The sequence below is a fragment of the Diadema antillarum genome, unplaced genomic scaffold, assembly GCF_040938485.1.
Source record: "Diadema antillarum isolate AM-2024a unplaced genomic scaffold, OU_Dant_1.0 scf00000008, whole genome shotgun sequence".
Taxonomy (NCBI): domain Eukaryota; kingdom Metazoa; phylum Echinodermata; class Echinoidea; order Diadematoida; family Diadematidae; genus Diadema; species Diadema antillarum.
In genome coordinates this window covers 4,492,212-4,513,447 of record NW_027270897.1, presented here as the reverse complement: position 1 = coordinate 4,513,447, position 21,236 = coordinate 4,492,212, and the positions used below count along the sequence as shown (strand labels likewise).

The 21,236-nt window shown below is 38.7% G+C and overlaps 1 protein-coding gene across 1 annotated transcript in view; it reads right to left on the bottom strand.

The window, feature by feature from the left end:
- LOC139718156 (uncharacterized) overlaps positions 1–15,049 on the bottom strand; it is a 40,154-nt gene extending 25,105 nt beyond the window's left edge. The window contains exons 1-10 of the mRNA XM_071629643.1: positions 14,980–15,049; positions 13,122–13,286; positions 12,622–12,833; positions 10,704–10,929; positions 8,212–8,328; positions 7,527–7,605; positions 6,775–6,902; positions 5,783–5,883; positions 3,698–3,943; positions 2,467–2,562 (exon numbers count right to left, since the gene is read on the bottom strand). Coding sequence (XP_071485744.1) covers positions 2,467–2,562; positions 3,698–3,943; positions 5,783–5,883; positions 6,775–6,902; positions 7,527–7,605; positions 8,212–8,328; positions 10,704–10,929; positions 12,622–12,833; positions 13,122–13,286; positions 14,980–14,997 — 1,388 coding nt within the window. The 5' untranslated portion in view covers positions 14,998–15,049. The remainder of the gene's footprint in view (positions 1–2,466; positions 2,563–3,697; positions 3,944–5,782; positions 5,884–6,774; positions 6,903–7,526; positions 7,606–8,211; positions 8,329–10,703; positions 10,930–12,621; positions 12,834–13,121; positions 13,287–14,979) is intronic.
- Between the last annotated feature and the right edge of the window lie 6,187 nt (positions 15,050–21,236).

Here is a 21,236-nt window from a genome sequence, read left to right as displayed (position 1 = left end):
ACATCAAAGGGCCTACAAAATAGCTGGGATTGGAAGGTTTATAATTAAAACTATTTCGCAAAATGAAAGGGTGCACAGAGATTCTGAGAATAAAGGGGTTATTTAAAGGGAACTGTCATATGAAATGGCCTACAAAATAGCTGGAAATGAAAGGGTTATTACAAATTTTCTGGAAGATGAAAGGGTAACAGAGGTTCAGAGAATAAAGGGGTTAATTAAAGGGAACTGTCATATCAAAGGGCCTACAAAATAGCTCGGAATGAACGGGTTATTGAAAATTTTCTGGCAAATAAAAGGGGGCACAGAGGTTCTGGGAATAAAGGGGTTAACCAGATGTACTGCCACATCAAACGGCCTACAAATTAGCTGGGATTGGAAGGGTTATTGAAACTTTTTTTGCAAAATGAAAGGGTGCACAGAGGTTCTGTGAATAGAGGGGTTAATTAAAGGGAACTGTAATATCAAATGGCCTACAAAATAGCTGGGAATGAGAGGGTTATTAAAAATTTTATGCAAAATGAAAGGGAGCACACAGGTTTTGAGAATAAAGGGGTTAATTAAAGGGAACTGTAATATCAAATGGCCTACAAAATAGCTGGGACTGAAAGGGATACTGAACATTTTCTGGAAAATGAAAGGGTGGACAGAGGTTCTAAGAATAAAGGGGTTAATTAAAGGGTAATGTTATATCATAGGGCCTACAAAATAGCTGATAATGAGAGGGTTATTAAATTTTGTTGCAAAATGAAAGGGTACACAGAGGTTCAGAGAATAATAGAAATGTTGCTATTGCGACTGGTATGCCTCCGCCATAATGCATGGTTCACCAAATAGAACTATAGCACAATGTCTTGACAATGTGTGATGACAGTGTCACATAACTGGCAAAATATTAAAATGACAGGTTTATCACAAATGCATTGAGTGTTCACTTTCCTTGAACTAGGTTTGTTTGGATGAATGGATATACTGTCTAAGAGTGCAGGTATTTGGGGATTTGAGGATTTGTAACCAACTTTTGACCCTTTTATAAGTTTAAAGAAGAAGTGAAATTTAGCACTTTCACTTGCTCTTTGACCTTTTGGCAAGAAACTTCAAAGAGAATCTGTATTGGATAATACATGCATACACTAAGTTTCAAGAAAAAAATCCTGCAGGCATTGCATAGATAAGAGAGAAATAGTGATATTTTGACGAGTTGACTTTGACCTTTGACCCCTGACCTTTGACCCTGACCTTTGACCCTGACCTTTGACCCAGACTCCTAAATTCCCTACATGATCACTGCCAGTCAGTACATGCATATATACTAAGTTCCATGAAGATACCTTGAAATATTTGTGAGATATGGAGAAAATAGTGAAATCTTAAATTTTCACTCGACCTTTGACCCTTGACCTTTGACCTCATGACTCAAAGTTCTCTCTGGGGAATCTTTATTTGGTAGTTCATGTATACACCAAGTTTCAAGAAAATACCTCCAGACATTGCATAGATATAGGGGAAATAGTGAAATTTTGAGCATTTGACCTTGACCTTTTGACCTTTGACCTTGAGCATATGCGCCCAAAAGTTGATAGGCACAACTTCACCCACTCATACATGTACATGCCAAGTTTCATTGGGATACCTCTAACAGTTTTTTATATACGCTGTCCACAAAATTGATTACGGACGGAAGGACGGACGGACGGACAACCCGAAAACATAATGCCTCCAGCGTCACTTCGTGGCGGAGGCATAAAAAGTAGAGATCTCAGAAAAAGCTAAGCTGATGGTACCAAAACACCTTTACTTGAAGATCAAAATTCAACCTTGATGCAAACTGTTCTGCAATGTCCCTTAATGGTATGTACATTAGTAATTAAGGAAATTGCAACTACCTCTTCTGGGCCCTACAAGCAATAAGACAGACACAAATGCACACAAATAGATGTCAGCTGGCTTTCAGATGTAAAATTTGAAGCACCAGGACGAGCCATCTTCAGAATTTGTTGAATGTGATTGTACTTAGTACAACCAAATGTATTTTACAATACACACACCAATTATAAACACAGACCCCTTGAACTGTATATATAACGGTATAAAAACAAGTTCACGGGCTTTACTCTGTTTTTGCGATGTATTTTCTTTTTCCTTTCACTGTTGCAACAAGGATAGCACGAAAGGGACATACACAACACTACACTTTTAATCAGGATAGTAATCACAGTAGGTATACACACTACTAATTAGACATTTTGAGACAGGTGACTTCAGCAATCTTATTGGTAGTCTGTTAAAGGCTTCTTGTTCCTAATATTTTCAGTGCATGTGACCCAGCACAATGAAAGCCAGATCAACATTTGTTTCTTTTTCTTTTTGACTGTACTTCCAATAAGCTATGTGAGCTTTGCTTGCCCTTTGGATTTCTAGAGACCTTGAGCCAAGTCCAATGGATGTCAGTGAATGAATCCACCTTACCTGTCCATCAGGATGATCAGCAGCAAGAGATGAAAGATTCTTGAGCTCTCTCCATTCAGGAAGCTCAGTCGGGCCAGTTCTCTTTCCATGTCATTCCTTGGATAACATTGGCAAATTAAGGAAAACACAAAGCACATGTTGTATCTATGTGAGGGGCATGATCAACAAGCAGCAACTGTCTTTCCTTCCCAAACTCCCCACAACCAGCAATCTCTCCACCACCAGCAATCTCTCAACATCTTAAAAAACATTGTAAGACTCACTTGTTTCATTAATAATTGTACAGCACATTTCAACATGTACATGGAAAATACACTATCTAAATATTTCATTACTATCATTATCGTCATTTTCATTATTACTTACAATCTTACTGAATCGTCTCCTTAAAATATGAAAGGTATAGTTTAAATCCTTACAACACAACTAGAGATGTATTGACCTAACCATATTGGCTGATTTGTTTCCACAAACAAAAGTGTATGCAAAGCAGTTTCAGGTGCATCCCATAATGATCTTCACTATTACTTGCAAAAACATGTGAGCAATGTAAGCAATACAAATATGCCCTGTTGTACAATATCATTAAAAAGAGTTTGACAAAGATTTTCATTTCTCAACACAACTTGTACATGTAATTTCAAATGAATCCCAAAAATGCAAACAACCAAGAAATATTTGGTAACATTTAACCTCTTCATTTTACTTATTTCATTCATGCGTATTTGATTCTAACATGTGAGAGTTAATTCTTAAGTGTACCCATAAAGTAATTATGGAACAACTTTTCTGGTCAATTACTCTCTAAATGTCATTTATCATTTCATTCTAAATTGTGAAGGTATGAACAACCCACCACTAGGCAGGCAGTAATTTTCTATGAACATTGGTTTATAATCAGTGCAAGGGTACGGAATGTCTCATCTAACGAACAAGATTTATACGGGGCTAAGCTTCTCCATCCCCCCTTTTTTTAACTTTCCTTACAATATAAAGAAAGGAAGCAAGCCGACAATGCCCTGATTCATCATCTCAATCATACAAGTGAGTTTCATTGCAAAAGATATGATGATATTTGCATATGCAGCCCCGTTAAAGATGGTGTAAGTGGGCTGGTGAATTAATTCATATGTTCCAATGAATATGTTCTGTATACCTTTTCAGCTTACACAGGACTGTCCTTCAAATCTTCTGGTAAAATCCCTTGTGATTGGCAAGATCTAAAACTCACCTGATGACAACTTTCACATTCTCTCCCAGGGCCTCCACATTGGTGTGTCTCTGTGGCTGTTCCTGTCTCCGCCCTCTTCCAGCTCGACTGGTGCCTCCATCCCTTGTTGTGGCCTGGGTGGTGGTGGCCCGGGTGGGACTGCCGTGCTGCCGCTTGAAGGCTGCAACATATGCCTCAGCATCGGCCTTCCTCAGGAAGATCGATGAAAACAAAGTGGCAAAGGGGTGCTCCGAGAAACTTGTAAATCTGTGCAAATAGGACAAAGCAAAACAAAAACAAAAGCATGCCATTCACATATATTAATTTATTTACTTACTTATTTATCAATTTGTTCATATCACACACGTAGACAAGAAAAAATAAAAGATGGAAAGGAGGGCTTGTCTTTAGGAAGTAATATTTTCAAGCCATAAGAAAAATGTGCAAACAGTGCAGAGTGAAATTTAGCAAAACAGCTGTAAATTATACACTACTCTGCTATTCCATTATCTATCTCAAAGAAATGAAGGATCTCTTCTATGTCGATATATCAAAGATATATGCACCATTTCTATAAATTACAAATCTGACCTACGTAACAGGAAAACTGGTTACTAGTTTTAGGTAAGCTGATGGCTAGATAGAGAGAATAAGCACTAATGTTATCATATTTCCCTGTTTGATATTCAGGCAAGATGTCCTTTCCGAGCTTTATTTTTCTTCGCTGTTTCAGTGCACTCAGTGTTTTGACTAGGGGAATATTCTGACCGTCTCACATGATAGCATACAATTTCATAACTGGGGAATTTCACAATGTTTTTAAGAAGTCTCAAGGGGCCATGAAGTGTTCCAAAATAGCACAAGAAATCTGAATTCATAGTGAAATAATTTATTTGATAAAAACATTCTTGGACTCACATCACAATTGTAATCTCAAACAAGGAAAAGTAGAAATTACGCGGTGCGTAATATATGTCCCCGCCGGAAGTAGCATTTAGTAGCAAAATGTACAATATAGGTAAAAAGATCAAGGTCAAAGGTCAAAGAAGTCAAAGGTCAAAATTCTGTGTAGAAGTTTTGAAGCCCTCACCTAGTGCCATCACATAAAGCAAACAGAATCGAAATCAGGTTAGAAATGGCGAAGGAGTAGCATTTTGTAGCCAATGTACAATATAGGTAAAAAATTAAGGTCAAAGGTCAAAGAAGTCAAAGGTCAAAATTCTGTGTAGAAGTTTTGAAGCCCTCACCTAGTGCCATCACATAAAGCAAACGGAATCAAAATAGGGTTAGAAATGGCGAAGGAGTAGCATTTGGTAGCAAAATGTACAATACAGGTCAAAAATCAAGGTCAGAGGTCAAAGAAGTCAAAGGTCAAAATTCTGTGTAGAAGTTTTGAAGCCCTCACCTAGTGCCATCACTTAAAGCAAACGAAATTGAAATCGGGTTACAAATGGCGAAGGAGTAGCATTTTGTAGCAAAATGTACAATATAGGTCAAAAATCAAGGTCAAAGGTCAAAGAAGTCAAAGGTCAAAATTCTGTGTAGAACTTTTGAAGCCCTCACCTAGTGCCATCACATAAAGCAAACGGAATCAAAATCGGGTTAGAAATGGCGAAGGAGTAGCATTTTGAAGCAAAATGTACAATATAGGTCAAAGGTCAAGGTCAAAGGTCACAACTGAAATTCTGTGTAGAAGTTTCAAAGCTCCCATGTAGTGCTATCATGTACAGCAAACAGAATCAAAATCGGGTTAGAAATGGCGAAGGAGTAGCATTTTGAAGCAAAATGTACAATATAGGTCAAAGGTCAAGGTAAAAGGTCACAACTGAAATTCTGTGTAGAAGTTTCAAAGCTCCCATGTAGTGCTATCATATAAAGCGAACAGAATCAAAATTAACTCATAAATGACAGAGAAGAAGCAAATTGAACATTTTGATCACACACGGACGCACAGACGGATGGACGGACAGACGGACAGACACACAGACACACACACATACGGAGCCCGTTTCATAGTCCCCTGCTCGAACTCGTTCGGCGGGGACAACAAGATTTAGCACTTCACATGATACATACTGCATGGATGGCAGACTATGTTGTTTTTACCTCTCAACTCCAGTGTCATCATCCGTCTCGATGAAATGGAAAACATACTTCTTAGTTCCTCTCTTGAAAGTCTTCATATCACCGTCTGTGGCAAAGACACACTGTGTGCACAAAAATCAATTACTAGTGACGTAACACAGCACAGTTTCTTACATAGTTAGACAGATTGCCATCTTGAAAAAGAAAAGAAAAGAAGACAGCTATTGCAAAGTTATTTGTCATGAACTGAAAGACAATGCACACTTGATTACTGAATGATTCTGATATCACCGTGTAAATGGGAATGCCTTCAACTTTGTCATCTATGTCCATCCTATTTTACCACTACATGCTCATTTTTTCTCCGCATGATTACCTTCTCGTATCCTTTCTGAAGGTAGTGATTAAAAGTTTTGACAAAATGTTCTAATTTGATCCTTGGACTCTGACTATTGAGACATCATGAATTATATTTCATTCAGTGAATAGAATTTTCCAGGCAAAATGCTCCTATCACAAGCACAATTAAACCAAATGTCACAGAGTAATCCAATAAGATGACATTGGCCCCGATATTTTTCTTCAATTAATTGGTCTGTACTCAGCCATTTCATTCCATTTCTTGTTGAACTATATACATTCTGCTGAAAAATGCCATTGCAATGAGTCATTCTAAAGTTATGATGACAAAGAGAAAATATCAGGGGTAGAACAACACATACCATTAGATACCATTGAAAGATTAGTTGAATGTTCCCTTCAGGAGACAATTCAATAGTCTGTCATATGTTCAAAGGAATACATTGATATTTACTCTTTCAAAAAACAGGCTGTCAGTGTTTGTATTGTGAAAATACATACTCTCACAGCATTCTAACAATATGATGTCCTGGAGAAATAATATTATTTGAGTAGTGAAAATGACGCAAGAGATAAATGTTTCCTCTGATTAAGAGAGAGGGGAGGACAGCAAAATCAACTGTTGTATGCAAAGCAATTAACATGCTTGCTACCTTCATTACTGGAGGTCTTCGTTGTTTTGTGGCCACTGCTACTGAAGTGCAAAACTCATCCTTCTCCGATTCTATCCTTTTCCTGTCCCACAGAACTTCTTTGTTATCGGCAGTATGGAGTGAGATACCTGAAGTCACAAATCATTACACACTTAGTACTCAAAAGTAAATTATGTTAAATGAATTCATGGACTAGCTATGAAAAAACTTCATGGCATCCACAGAGTCACAAAGTTGTAAAAGACAATAGCCCTGTGGGGCTTGATGCTAACTTGTGCTTGACGATAAATTTGACTTTGATGTAATCTCCCAGTGGTGTCCCCTACCATTAACTAATACAATTAGCCTTTCACAAGGCCATATGAATAATCATAAGCCTTTTCCTATACGGGTCGCTTATAGCAACATGATAGCTGTATTACACTGGTGGAAAGTTCAGAATTGATAAGGATTTTAGGGCTCTTGAGGATAAAGGAGTTAACAAGGATGTTGGATTGAAAAGTTCACATGATCTGAGAATACATTAAAAAAGAACAGGCTCAAGAATTAAGGATTTAAAGCATTATAAAAGGTAAGAGGCTCTTCAGAAGTGAAAAAGTAAAAAAATAAATAAATGAAATAAAAAGAGAATATACGGCTTAAAGAGAGGGAGAGGCCAGAGTTTTAAAGCACTCTACTGGCTCATCATTAAGAGTGTTGGAAAATAGCAACAAAGAAAATTGCATGTGACATGGTGACTCTGTTTTGCTTACCTAGGCACTGATGTGGACTCTTGCTGGACACAGTTCTTTTCACATCTTCTCTCAAGGTCATGGCAAAGACTTGCAAAGCCTGCCAATTAACAGTGATATGACATTATCAAGATAAAATTCAATTACTGATAAATGTTCATTTTGTGCCTCTTCAATGTAGACATACCTACAGCAAATGGTATAAGCATGATACCCATATGCATATATATCCATTTACTTATTTGTTTGGGACTGTTTTCATCCAGACTCTGACAATATTTCAGATGTTACTGATCATATTCTTTGAAAAAAAAAAATCAGTTGCGCTTCATCTACACACAAAAAATCATCTACATGTATTTCATGAAAACTAATATGTAAATATTTTGACTGATATGACATTCTTACTTCAATATGAGGCTAACAAATAAAATCTAAAGGGGAAAAATTAAGAAAAACCCTGTAGAATGTTTGACTTTTGAAACAATTCCAACATGTGGAACATGTATTCTTTAAATAATGTACAGACATTGAAAAGAGATTTCAAGCATGTTTTGATCATCATTCATCTCCCATTAAAGGAAGTAAAAGGCTTCCTTTATATGGCAATGAGTCTATATCTGCCCAATGCATTTATGAACAGTGTGATTGAAAACAAAGTAAAAGCCCAATACAGCTGCATATACATACACTAAATGAAACTTACCATGTCAATGTTGGTTCCATACAGCATGAATTCCAGAATGAAATCAACAGAAGGATACTCTTTGTAAAAAGTTCCAGAAAATACTGCAGGCCCTGTCAAAGCAAGTAGCATGTTACCCTGGAAGGAAACCAGATCGTAAAACTCTTGAAACATGGACATAAAATGAGCTTTTGAAATACACATCAAAGATTTTGCCACACTTCCCAAAGAGTGCAATAGAACAACAGCAATAAAGTGACACTCTAGTGAACAAGACCAGTTCTATCCTTGTTTTGATTCTAACGTTGATACTAAAATCAGAAGAGTGATATTTCTTTTAAGACCAAAGAGCTGTTTAGATAACGTGGTTATGTCCTAGCACATATTCCTTATTTACTGTGGACAACAGAGGACAACAAATATAATTCTTTCTACACCCTATCTGTGAAAAACAATTTGTGTCATTTTTCAGTATACATCAGAAATTTGAACTTAAATGCAATGATCATAATAAAGTATCTATGCAGAGTTGTATATTTTCCAAGAAAATGTTAAATTTAGTGACACTTCCATTCAAATGATGGGAGATATTATAGAAGAATGACATATCATGGTATATAGATGAATTTAATATAAACATATCTTATTGGTATTACAAATTGGTGCTGTTGTTGTTTTGTTTCCAGTGTTCCACGTCTTACAAGCTTAGCTTTTCAGTGGAACACTGTTTTCCGTCGTTATGATTACTTAATTTTTTTGTTTTGTTACCATGACAAAGTGTACATTGTTTCTTTTTTTAATGACATCATTCGTGCATATACTTTATACTGTCTTCGAAAAAAACTGTCCTTATCAGATTGAATGAAAGACAAATCAACAACTTGTAACGCTTTGAATCGTGTTTTCTTTTTCTTTTTGGAAGATGGAAATACACAAACCATTAAACTGAATTGATATCAAGGTGAAGCAACTGTTAAGACAGAGCAGCCGAGGTGTCCATCACAAAGATGGTTTACAGAGATTCTGAAGTGTGTCAACTTACTTGCCAACTTCCCTCACACTTTCACTGTGCAATTGTTATCATCCTACTTTCATTCCAGTTACTTTTCACTTAGAAGTACACTTAAAAAAAAAAAAGTGAAATAACCACTTACTAGACTGGCTTTATTTATTGCAATCACTCATTTTTTCTCATCATGATAACATACTTTGGAATGAAGCACATCCCTGCATGGATTAAATCCACAAACATTAATAAACCAACAAACAAGCCAACACATCGATGTCGGGCAATTTGTCAATCAGTTGCAAACAAACCAACAGTTCAGGCATGGTATTATACAGGGGAAACTCGGTATAACGAACACTGCTATAACGAGATATCGGTTATAACGAGGAAATTTTCCCGGTCCCAAATTTCCTTCCACACAAGTCTATGTAAAATGCTACTCTTATAGCGAGATCGGCTATAACGAGGTAAATTTTGTGACTTCCAAACAAAGAAAAACATAGTCAATCAAACCTGCTATAGCGAGGTAAAGCAAAATGCCTTCGGTAAAGCTTTACTTCGCCTGTGCTATCATCTTCCGAGATTAAAAGCTTGATGCGCCAAAAACTGTCTTGTACACACATAATCATTTTCTTCAATGCACTCCAGCTAGCACTGCATGTTGTACGTGTAAGTGTGTGTGTGCGCGCACACTGATACATGCAGAAAATGTGGTGGGATGGCCATCTGTATACATGACATCATCATGACGTTTAGCAGGTGTGAGGCAATCTGATGCTGTGATTGGCCTTCTACGTAGGGAATTCCCCATCTTCACACACACACACGCAGTCATAATGTACATACAGAATGTGTCACATACACACAGCATTGTGCAGACCATATTCAAGCTTTCCACACAACACACACCCATATATACGATAACCACATACCAATCCACAGACGATCTTGATACAATCGCAAGCTATATAAATTTACAAATTCAAACATCTACAATTAATAAGAAACACATTCTTGATATTCGATTTCCTTGGCGAAAAACATCGTCTTACCCATAAAGGTGAGTAATTCCCTCACACACAACATCAAGTTATCAGTATTGATTGAAATATGTTGGGTAGTCCCACATGTGCAAATTAATGTCTTTATGTTATGCCTTCTTTTATGCCTACTGATATAACGAGATATCGGCTATAACAAGGAAAATGACTCGGTCCCGACCATCTCGTTATATCGAGTTTCCACTGTATTTGAATTATGTTAGCCTACAGACAGACATTAAACACAGCTGGGTGAGAAACACAGCTACTGGAACACAGTGGCATTTAGTCTTACACAAATTAATGTGAATGCACACACAAACCCACATCATACATTCTAGTGACACACCACCATACACATCATCTTAATGTATAGGCAATGTCGGATTCTTTGATCTGAAGCAGTGTTAATAAAATGAACTGAAGGCAATTACAATACATACTCTTAATTGTCAAGCCCCTACCTTAACACTACTCCCCTCCATCTCTGCCAGCCTCAGGGGCAGTACCGTGGACAGCAGCCAGGCCTGATTCTTGATGGACTGTGGGTCTACTACCTGGACAATGTCCTTCAGGCCCCAAACATTGGTTTGACCTTTGACACCCCAGATTATGGGACTGCTGGTCTTCTGCACAGGGCTCAGTAGCTTGGCCCTGATGTTTTCATTGGTTTCTGCATACATGTGAAATCTGCAGGGATGGCACAATATGTAAAACATAACAATTCCAGTAGTGAGATTGTTTTTTCTCTATCATGTAAACCCAAACCCAAAGAGCAATGTGGATTGAGTGAAAGCAGCAACATTAGTAGAACACATAAGTGAAAGTTTGAGGAAAATTGAACAATCGATGCAAAAGTTATGACGCATGTGTGGACAACAATATAAAGAAAATATAAAGAAAATTCCACAAAAATGCACTTTTCTAGCATAATGAAAGAGCACTTGACTAACCACTTTCAGAAAGCAGGGGGAATGATTGCTACCCTAACATATGTCAGTACAAAGTTGATGGAATGTGTAATTTTTATGAAAAATGAATTTCTGTGGAATTCCCTTTATATTGTTGTCGACACATACGTCATAATTTCTAGTAGTCTCCTCATCCAGCGGTTCCAACATCAAAACTTCAAAAATTCATAACTTTTGCATCAATTGTTCATTTTTCCTCAAATTTTCACTGATATGTTCTACTAATGTTGCTGCTTTCACTCAATCCACATTTCTCTTTGGGTTAGGGTTCCCTTTAATGAAATCTTTGAAAAAGAGACTTTGGGTCTGGAGACCTGCTTTCTACAGGGAAATATCTCTTTCTTTTTTTTAAATCTAAATTCCAAGTCTTTTAATATTCTTTTTCCTGAAAGGGCACAAAAAGAAGTAAAACAAACAAATCATAATACAAATCTTGTCTCTTCAGGTATTCTATGTATGGATATGGGACAAATAGGGTCATTACTAGCTTTCCATTTTGGTACTCACAAGTTATAGTCTTTGTCAAGTTCAAGGTACAAAACAATAAATTGACAAAGCTACTATTATAATACAAATAGATTATATATTTAATATTTCACCAAAGCATTATATATCAACAAACTGAGACCACGCAAGAGTTCTTCTTTACAACTAAATGGCACTATAAACTACACAATACATATCACAGACATAATCTACCCGTATGCTACAATCTATGTAACATACATCTTTATCTCAGCCTCAACATAGATTTGACCTTGATGCACCCTTCCCGTGATGCTCCTTGCCATTATAACAATTAAGATCTTTAGCTAACACAAAAGGATGCCAAACTACACATGTACATGTATGTAGATAAAGATGATGATTGAAGGATATTGAAGGTTGAGAGAATGCCTAGATGAAGAGAAAAAGGCTCCGCAAAGATGGAAGGCTCACATTAAAGCTCTAAGAATGTATAGGGGTTTAAAGGCTCAAAGTGAAAGGTTTCAGAAGCAATGAGAACACACAAAGTTTTAAAAAATAGGGCTCTGATGCTGAAAGAGTTGACAAGTGCTCTGAGAATAAAAGGATAAAAAAAAGACTCTGCAAATAGCAGGGTTTATAAAGAAGATCTGCAGACAAAAGGCTGTGAGAATGGAACACCCGACAATTTTTTTTTTGTTAAGTAGAAATCTAGACCAGTGTTTTGCCTTGCTCTTCTTTGTGTAATATTTGTTTGCTTGTTTACTCATTTGTTTTTTGTTTTTTATCTTTGTGTGTGTGTGTGTGTGTGTTTGTCTTTTCTTTTTCTTTTTCTTCTTCTTTTTTTTATGGGGGGGGGGGGGGGGGGGATTGGGGTGTGTATGGAGAAGCAGAATTCCTGTTTTTCTCCAACTGACACAAAATCTAGTCCATAATCGATACATACCCCTCTGGTAAATGGCGCATCTTCTTCAGGAATGCCGGGTAGGGGTTGTATGGCAGGTTCACCTCTGATAGCAGTCCCTGGCATAGAGCCTGCATGTGATCACTAACATGGGTATCTGCCATATAGTCTGTGATGGTCTTCATCTCACGGGCTGCGTACTCATCTGATGGAGGCTGGTATACATACCGAGGCTTGGGTATGTCATTTGTCAGCTGGTGTTGGAAAGCACAAACGACTTTTATTCTGAAGTTAATGCCATTAAAAGTAGTGACAATGTTTATATGATATGCTGTGAAAAGGGGTAAAAAATATATCCATAAGCAATTTAAACTTAGCATGGATACCTGGCAATATGCTAGCAAATATTTACATGAATGCCAGCCTGGGTATGATGAATGCAAACATTTTGATAGATGTTTAGTGAACCTAAAGTCAAGCATTAATGTCCCCTTGCATGGTGGTTACTCTTCACTCCTGTTACCACCCATCCCTGAACCTACCACAGTCATGATGGAGTCTGTATCAAGTCTGTCCTCATTGATGGTGCTCAGTCTGTCCTGATTGAGGGTGCTGTGTCTGCCAAGGGGTGGTGGTTCAGTGCTGGACCCCGACATCCTGCTGACTGAGCGGTGCTTAGCAACAGTCACCATGGGTCTGTAGACAGCCTGTCAGTCAAGGGTGTGAAAATATCAATGATTTCTTCACATTGATTGTTACCAACTCCATCTCCATCTAAATCTCCATATGAAGATACAGTTCTCACATCTTCTGTCTTCTTGCAATACCTCAGTAATCCTCCATTAATATAAACATATTCATAAATTATCCCTTTCATTTGGAAATTGTTTAAAGTGTGACATAGATGCCATCCATTGCTATTCTTTTTTCTTCATACTACAGTGTATATCTGGGTCAGTGAGACAAGTACAATATCTGCTATAATGCTTATAAACCATTCAAGAAAACACATTTCCAACACAGCAACAACAGATAAACCGATGCCTGTCCATACAGGTGTTTCATTTGAATCAACTGAGTTTACATGACTGATCTGTGCTTTGAACTTAAACCCTTGAATCCCTATGCTAATTTCTACATGATGTGACTGGTATGGTGTAAAATACTTCCAACATAAAAAGACAAGAAAAGAAAAAGTGGCCTAACCCTGGTTTTAACTTGCATCCTTGCATAATCCCTTTCAATGGTTTCACAGAGAGCCGAGCAAACATACAGTGCACTCCCGTTATAACGAAATGCTCGGGACCGGCAGTTTTCTTTCGTTTTATAACGAAATTTCGTTATAACCAAACAAATACAATATATAACGAAAACAAGGAAGCCACGCATATATGATATTCTGTTTGTTGAATACTCGTCATACACTGGAAAGCTATGTGAACAATAAAACAAATAGTTAATCAATTTCAGATTATTGTATTACAATAACACAAGTTCCCCTCCGAAACTGTGGGTGACACACCAAGCGAAGACACAGTGATGTGACGCGTTCACCCATGCAGAGACATTGTAATATGCCTTTTTCCACTACAAGACGTATTTTCGAAAGCAATCTGCATTTCGTTATAATGGAGCACATTTCTTTTGTTTTTCTTTGTCAGTGGTGCTTGGAAAAAACTTCGTTATATCGAAAATTTCGCTACAACCGTGTTCGTTATAAGCGAATTTCGTACCATAGACTTTAATGGCAATAATTTTGGGACCAGAAGTTTTACTTCGTTGTAACGAAATTTCGTTATAACCGTGTTCGTTGTAACGGGAGTGCACTGTATTAGAATCAGAGGGAGCAAAATGACTTCACACAGAAGATTAGATTGGTCACATTCTTTGTGTGTGATTTTTTTTTTCAAAGAAAGTTTACAGACTTGTAAATACAGTGTACTAATAACTGAAAAACAAGCTATGAACAGTAGAGGGCCATATGATGGACAGTTTTAAGACAAAAATATGTTCTGAATCCATGCCAATCACATACTGGTGGATGGAGTGGTATTGATGTGAAAGTCAAACAGCTATGCAGCATGTAGCTCAACATAACACATCCACACAAGAGTGCAGCAATTTATGCAGAATATCATCAAATCAAAAAGTACGCACTAGAAAATACATTCTCAAAATTATCACCTTCAGGACTGAAAACTTTACTTTTAGCTCCATATAGTAAAAACTGCCATTTATGGGGGCAAAAGAAATCAAGAGTCAAGACTGTCTGATAACTGATTTACAATGCACACAGTAGGCCTAAACTTTTTGAATAATAAATAGATTGCTACCATGTTGAGTTGACACGACAGTCACAAACCCCCTTCTCAACAAAGCTTTTCTTTACTGCTTGCAAACCTTTGGAACACCAGCCATGCCTTGGGAGGATCGAAAGGACTGTCTGGATGGTAAAGCACTGCCAGTATTGATTGACTGGGCTCTTGTTGGAGCCTGTGGAGCAGCACGGCTCATGGTGATGGGTTGGTCGTCATCGGGTGCAGAGATGTAGGCCACTTAGTTAAGTCCCAATTAGCATCACAGTGGAAAGGTCCCACAGCAGCTAAGCCAAGTACACCTGGACATCAGATTGAGGAGAGAATTGATGATTGACTAGAAAAATATCATACCTCCCTTTAAAAATATCGCTATGGATATCTAGTAGTCATATTAATTTATTTTGTTCTTTAAATACCATAATACTACCATTACTGTGTCTGGACCAAAGAGTGTGCACCATACAAACCTATGATCATCGTATAGATACAATCTAGATGTGCTGTGTTTGTTAAATCAATTAACTAAAACTCACAGGACTAGGGCTGCGTCCAAGGATCATTGTTTGTTAAATCAATTAACTAAAACTCACAGGACTAGGGCTGTGTGCAAGGATCATATTATTTTTTTTCTGACTGGAAATGGCCACCCTTTCCCATCTCTGGTCATCAAACTGTGCAGAGATCAGAGGAAATTTTACTGGCATCTTTATGAGCAAAGTTTGTCCCTCGAATAGGACATTAATGGAGGTCTCGTGTGTGCGTTATAGCCACAACATATGCATATAAAAAGTCCGGCCCCACTTGATCATTCATTCATCACAAGAGCAGGGTGCCAACCAGGTGAAGTGGTTCCTCTATATCCACCCACACAAGAAAACAGGTGAATGATGCCGACCCCTCATGGTTTGCCCAAGATGACTATAGCAATAGTCAGCAAATGGTATGAACCAGCACACTCATGCACTGTGCCATACGCTTTAATGAACGAGCAAAGTCATGCATTGCAAAATTCTAGATTTCTACTTCAAGTCTTCACTGAATGAGAATAGCCTGTTAGAAGAGGGATTTTATTTAACGCGTTAGTGGGCAGGTAGTCATACCTCTAGCATTGAGCAGGATTGCTACTTTTTGCTTTTTATTTGCTGCATCTGCTACAACTTTCATTCCAGGAAGCCTAACGTTAGACTCAACAGACCCAGACCAGGATACGGTAGGGGCCGGGTAACTGCGACCAGCTCCAACGCTCACACAGTGTAACTGTGGAGTGTGGCCAAGCAAGGGCAAGGATAACCCCGTCGCGGGGCGCTGTAACACAGTAACATCATTACGGTACGTATTTGTCCGTATGGGGTCGCTGCTGCGGTTAGGGCAAGGAGTGCTCCGGGGTTTTACTAGTTTAGGGTAGGGAAGGGGTACCTGTAGTCACTTGTGAGGTTTGTTTAAAAATCATATGAAAATCTTCCCAAAATAATCTGAGTGATAGTCATCTTTTAATCTACCGATTTATAATCATCTTATTTGAATTAAAGTGATAATATCATTGACAGTCTAAGTTAGGCAGCTAATTAGGCCAGTTAGGGTTATACTTATAGACGTCTAGATACACTATCTAGAACTGACTTCTAATACTAAAAAACCAAAAGCGATTCCTACTCGTACCATAGCCGCATATATCCCATAGGCCTACCAGTAGGATAAAAAATCAACGACACACTCACCCCAGTACGGTAGGATAATGTTGAATATTATGTTATGCCTCAGTTTTTAGCTGCAGATATTCCAAACGACGTAAGGGATGCTCAGGAGGCACATCAACTATCCACTTGAGTTTGATTAGAGTCTAGAAAATCCTCTACGTGTATTTGTAGATGCAGCACATTAGAGACAGAGCGTGCAACATCAACACCACTTTACGACCAACCACTGTACCAGCTAGTGCGTCAACTTGCCCCCATAAGGCATGGCCCCGACGACCAGAGACGCGACGCAATGCATGCAGAGCTAGCTAGCCGAGCCATTCCAGCCCGAGCCAGCGCCCTGCGACGTACGGTCCCCTACGATCCTCACCATAACAACGGAAGACGCCTCCCCCAGGTACACATCATTGTAGTTGCTCGACCTCGAGCGATGCGATGATACACTGCGAGAGCGCACTCAAAGAGCGATCGGACGCTGATTGTGCTACAAGGACCAAACAGCACTTGCCGTGATTTATCGGAAAGGATCGATCAATAAAGGTTGACTGCCATGTCTGCTTTTTGCGTCGGTCTGTCGGTCTATTTGTTTGTATTTTGTATTTCTGGGGATGGGGCTTGAAATGAATATATCTTAGTTACATTCATGTATTTTATTTGTATACGAGATTTACTCCTCTGTCCATCTATGATCCACCAATCTATCCCTATTTCTTTTTTATCAACAGCAGAGCTACCAAGTCTCACGCATTCTGCGTGAGACTCAAGCATTTTCATAGGGTCTGTCTCACGATCTCGCGCATATGACACCCATTTTTCTCACGCATCGGGTGAAGTCTGCAACTTGGGCCAAAAATGAGGAGCACAGCTCAAAGGATTAAAGTGATAATAGCAATTGAAGGTATATTTCCCTTTTGTCTTTCAAAATTAATAAAAATATAGTCACTTACCGGTAAGTATGCACCAGATAACAAAAAAAGCTCCCTACCATGGGAGAGGGGACATCCCCATCGTTCGCGCGCGCATGCGCGCGAGCGCCGAGACGCCGAGTCATGAAAATCTCACTCATAAAAGTTTTTTGAACTTGGCATCTCTGCAACAGATGTTCACATACCTGTATATGTATACCATGCACTATCTATTCATCACTTTCTATGTATAAAGCAAGTACAGGTGTACATAGGGACGGTCCCCGAGATTGGCTCTCAAACTTGACCTGCAAGTATTGATGATCCTAACAACGACAGCAAAATTCAGGGCACCATTCATGTTCACAGTTTACTACACATTTGTTTGGCTTATTGGGGGCATTTTAATTTGTTTTATTTTTACAAGGTGATGGTCTTTTCACTCCACTTTTCAACAAAACCATCCACTCTCCTCTGCCCCCATCTCTCTGTGCCATACAGGCCCATCAATCATATATGGAGCTTCTCTTATGTTCTATCCATCAACACTGCCATAGGCCACTATATACTCGTAAATTTAAATATGATGTGCAATACCCATTCTGCTTGAAATGAAACCCTAAAAAATTTGTCATGATTATCTCTATCTCTTTCTGCTGTTTAAAAAATGATTCTTTCAATCAACTCAGACTGTTAGGAAGAATATGTGAACTTCAACTTCCAATATTGTGAGGACACCTTGACAAATTACCAACTTTACTCAGCCTTGGTAATTATCTTTAAGCAGTGATAGAAGATGGTTTTAGTGAGAAATTATAACATACCAGATGATCAGGGCTGGGCTGACATGATAAATTGCATTGAGAATTTCACATCTTCATTATTTCTATATCTCTCTTATCTCCACGAGTCGAGATCTCCAACCTTCTCCTTTTCCTCTCTTCTTTACGGTTCATATCCCCCCCCCCCCCCACTGACCTGTGAACCCTTTAACTGATTCTCTCCATTCTTCCTTACAACTGTCTTGTGTCTCCTATTCTCTCAAGTCTCCACTACAGCAACTTAAATGTATATATATGTATATATATATATATATATATGTATATATATATATATATATATATATATATATATATATTTGGTATAGAATTATTGAAACATATTTATACAATTGCGATATATGAATAGATTTTATGTATGTATGTATACATCTGTTTCTTATGTACAGTAGTATTGATTTTTTTTTTGTCATGAAATTTTGTACCCCACGGTATATGAAAGTATTTTTATAATATAATTTGGCAGAATATATATATACAGTATGTCTAAAAAAAATTACAACGGGGCCCTCCGCAATGATATCTTTAAAAATAGTGAATCAATCTAAATACAAATTCAGGGTATATGATACTATAACTCATTGCCCACATCTTACAGATAACCCCTCTCGATATGCTTCAGTGGTCAAAGAGAAATACGGGATTTTGTAGAGGATGTCGGGAATCTCTTCTGTCCAAGTTCTGTCTATTATTCACACACAAGATCATCGAAATGCTAAACTCTAAATAGACCGGGGGCCCAGAAGATTTATTCAGCTGAAAAGGGTCACACTTTTTAATGGTCTCATCATATAAGGATGTGTCCAAGGGTCAATAAAATGAATTGCTGGCAAGTCACATCCTGTACCGTAAGCCTAGGGACCACAAAAAGGGACCCCGAAAAATGGATTTATTCAGCCGAAGGGGGTCACGGACAAAAGTTGGTGGATATTGTTCCTTTGGGTGTACTTATCATGAAAACAGCAATGCCAGCTATTTTATCCTGTACGGGGCCCCAGACAGTAGCCCCAAAGGGCCCTACAAATATGGTGTTATTCAGCTGAAAAGGGTCATAGCTAATTTCTTTTGCAATGGAAGTAGTTCCCATCAGAGATATCCAAAACACCAATGCCAGCTATTTTATCCTGTACGGGGCCCTAAACAGTAGCCCCAAAGGGCCCCACCCCCCATAGGCGTACGTACAAACACACACAAACATTGATTTTATTCAGTTGAAAAGAGTCACGGCTAATTTCTTCTGCAATTGAAGTAGTTCCCATCAGAGATATTCAAAACACCAATACCAGCTACTTTATCCTGTACGGGGCCCCAGACAGTAGCCCCAAAGTGCCCCCCCCCCCCCATAGGCCATACGTACAAACACACACAAACATTGATTTCATTCGTGCAGCTGAGAAGAGTCACGCCTAATTTCATTTGCAATGGAAGGAGTACCAATCAGAGATATCAAAAACACCAAAGTCAGTTATGTTATCCAGTACGGGGCCCCGGACAGTAGCCCCAAAGAAGCTCCCCCCCCCCCCCCCCCCAACACACACACACACACATTAGTTTCATTCAGCTGAAAAGAGTCATAGCTAATTTCTTTTGCAATGGAAGTAGTACCCATCAGAGATATCCAAAATACCAAAGCCAGCTATTTTATCCTGCACGGGGCCCCAGTCAGTAGCCCCAAATTGATCTCCCCCCCCCCCCCCACACACACACATTGATTTTATTCAGCTGAAAAGGGTCATGGCTACTTTCTTTTGCAATTGGAAGTAGTAGGCATACTCATCAGAGATATCCAAAACACTAAAGCCAGTTATTTTATCCTGCACGGGGTCCCAGACAGTACCCCCGAAGTGCACCCCCCCAACACACACACACACACACACACACACACACCAGACACCCACACACACACACACACACACACACACACACACACACACACACACACACACACACACAACCATTAGTTTCATTCAGCCAAAATGGGTCACGGCTAATTTCTTTTGCAATGGAAGTATACCCATCAGAGATATCCAAAGCACCAAAGCCAGTTATTTTATCCTGAATGGGGCCCCAGACAGTAGCCCCAAAGTGCCCCCTACACACACACACACACACACACACACACACACACATATATATATATATATATATATATATGGTTTCATTCAGCCGAAAAGGGTCACGGCTAATTTCTTTTGCAATGGAAGTATACCCATCAGAGATATCCAAAGCACTAAAGCCAGTTATTTTATCCTGTACGGGGCCCCAGACAGTAGCCCCAAAGTGTCCCCTACACACACACACACACACACACACACACACACACATATATATATATATATATATATATATATATATATATATTGGTTTCATTCAGCCGAAAAGGGTCACGGCTAATTTCTTTTGCAATGGAAGTAGTATCCATCGGATATCAAAATACCAAAGTCAGATATTTTATCCTGCACGGGGCCCCAGACAGTAGCTCCAATGTGTTTTGCTTTATTCTCTTTATTGTTTGCATCTCTTCTTCTTAAATATCGCTCCTTCGTCTTCATTTTCGCGACAACGACAACGCGTCCTCCTCCTCATCATCATCATCAGTAGCCCTAAAGTACCCCCCTCCACATACACACACACACGCACGCACACACACACACACACACACACACACACATTAGTTTCATTCAGCTGAAAAGGGTCACGGCTAATTTCTTTTGCAATGGAAGTAGTACCCATCAGAGATATCCAAAATACCAAAGCCAGTTATTTTATCCTGTATATGGGGCCCCGCACAGTAATGCCCCAAACACGGGTAATTTCTTTTGCACTGGAAGAAGTACCTATCAGAGATATTCAATACACCAAGGCTAGTTATTTTATCCTGCACAGAGCCCCAGACAG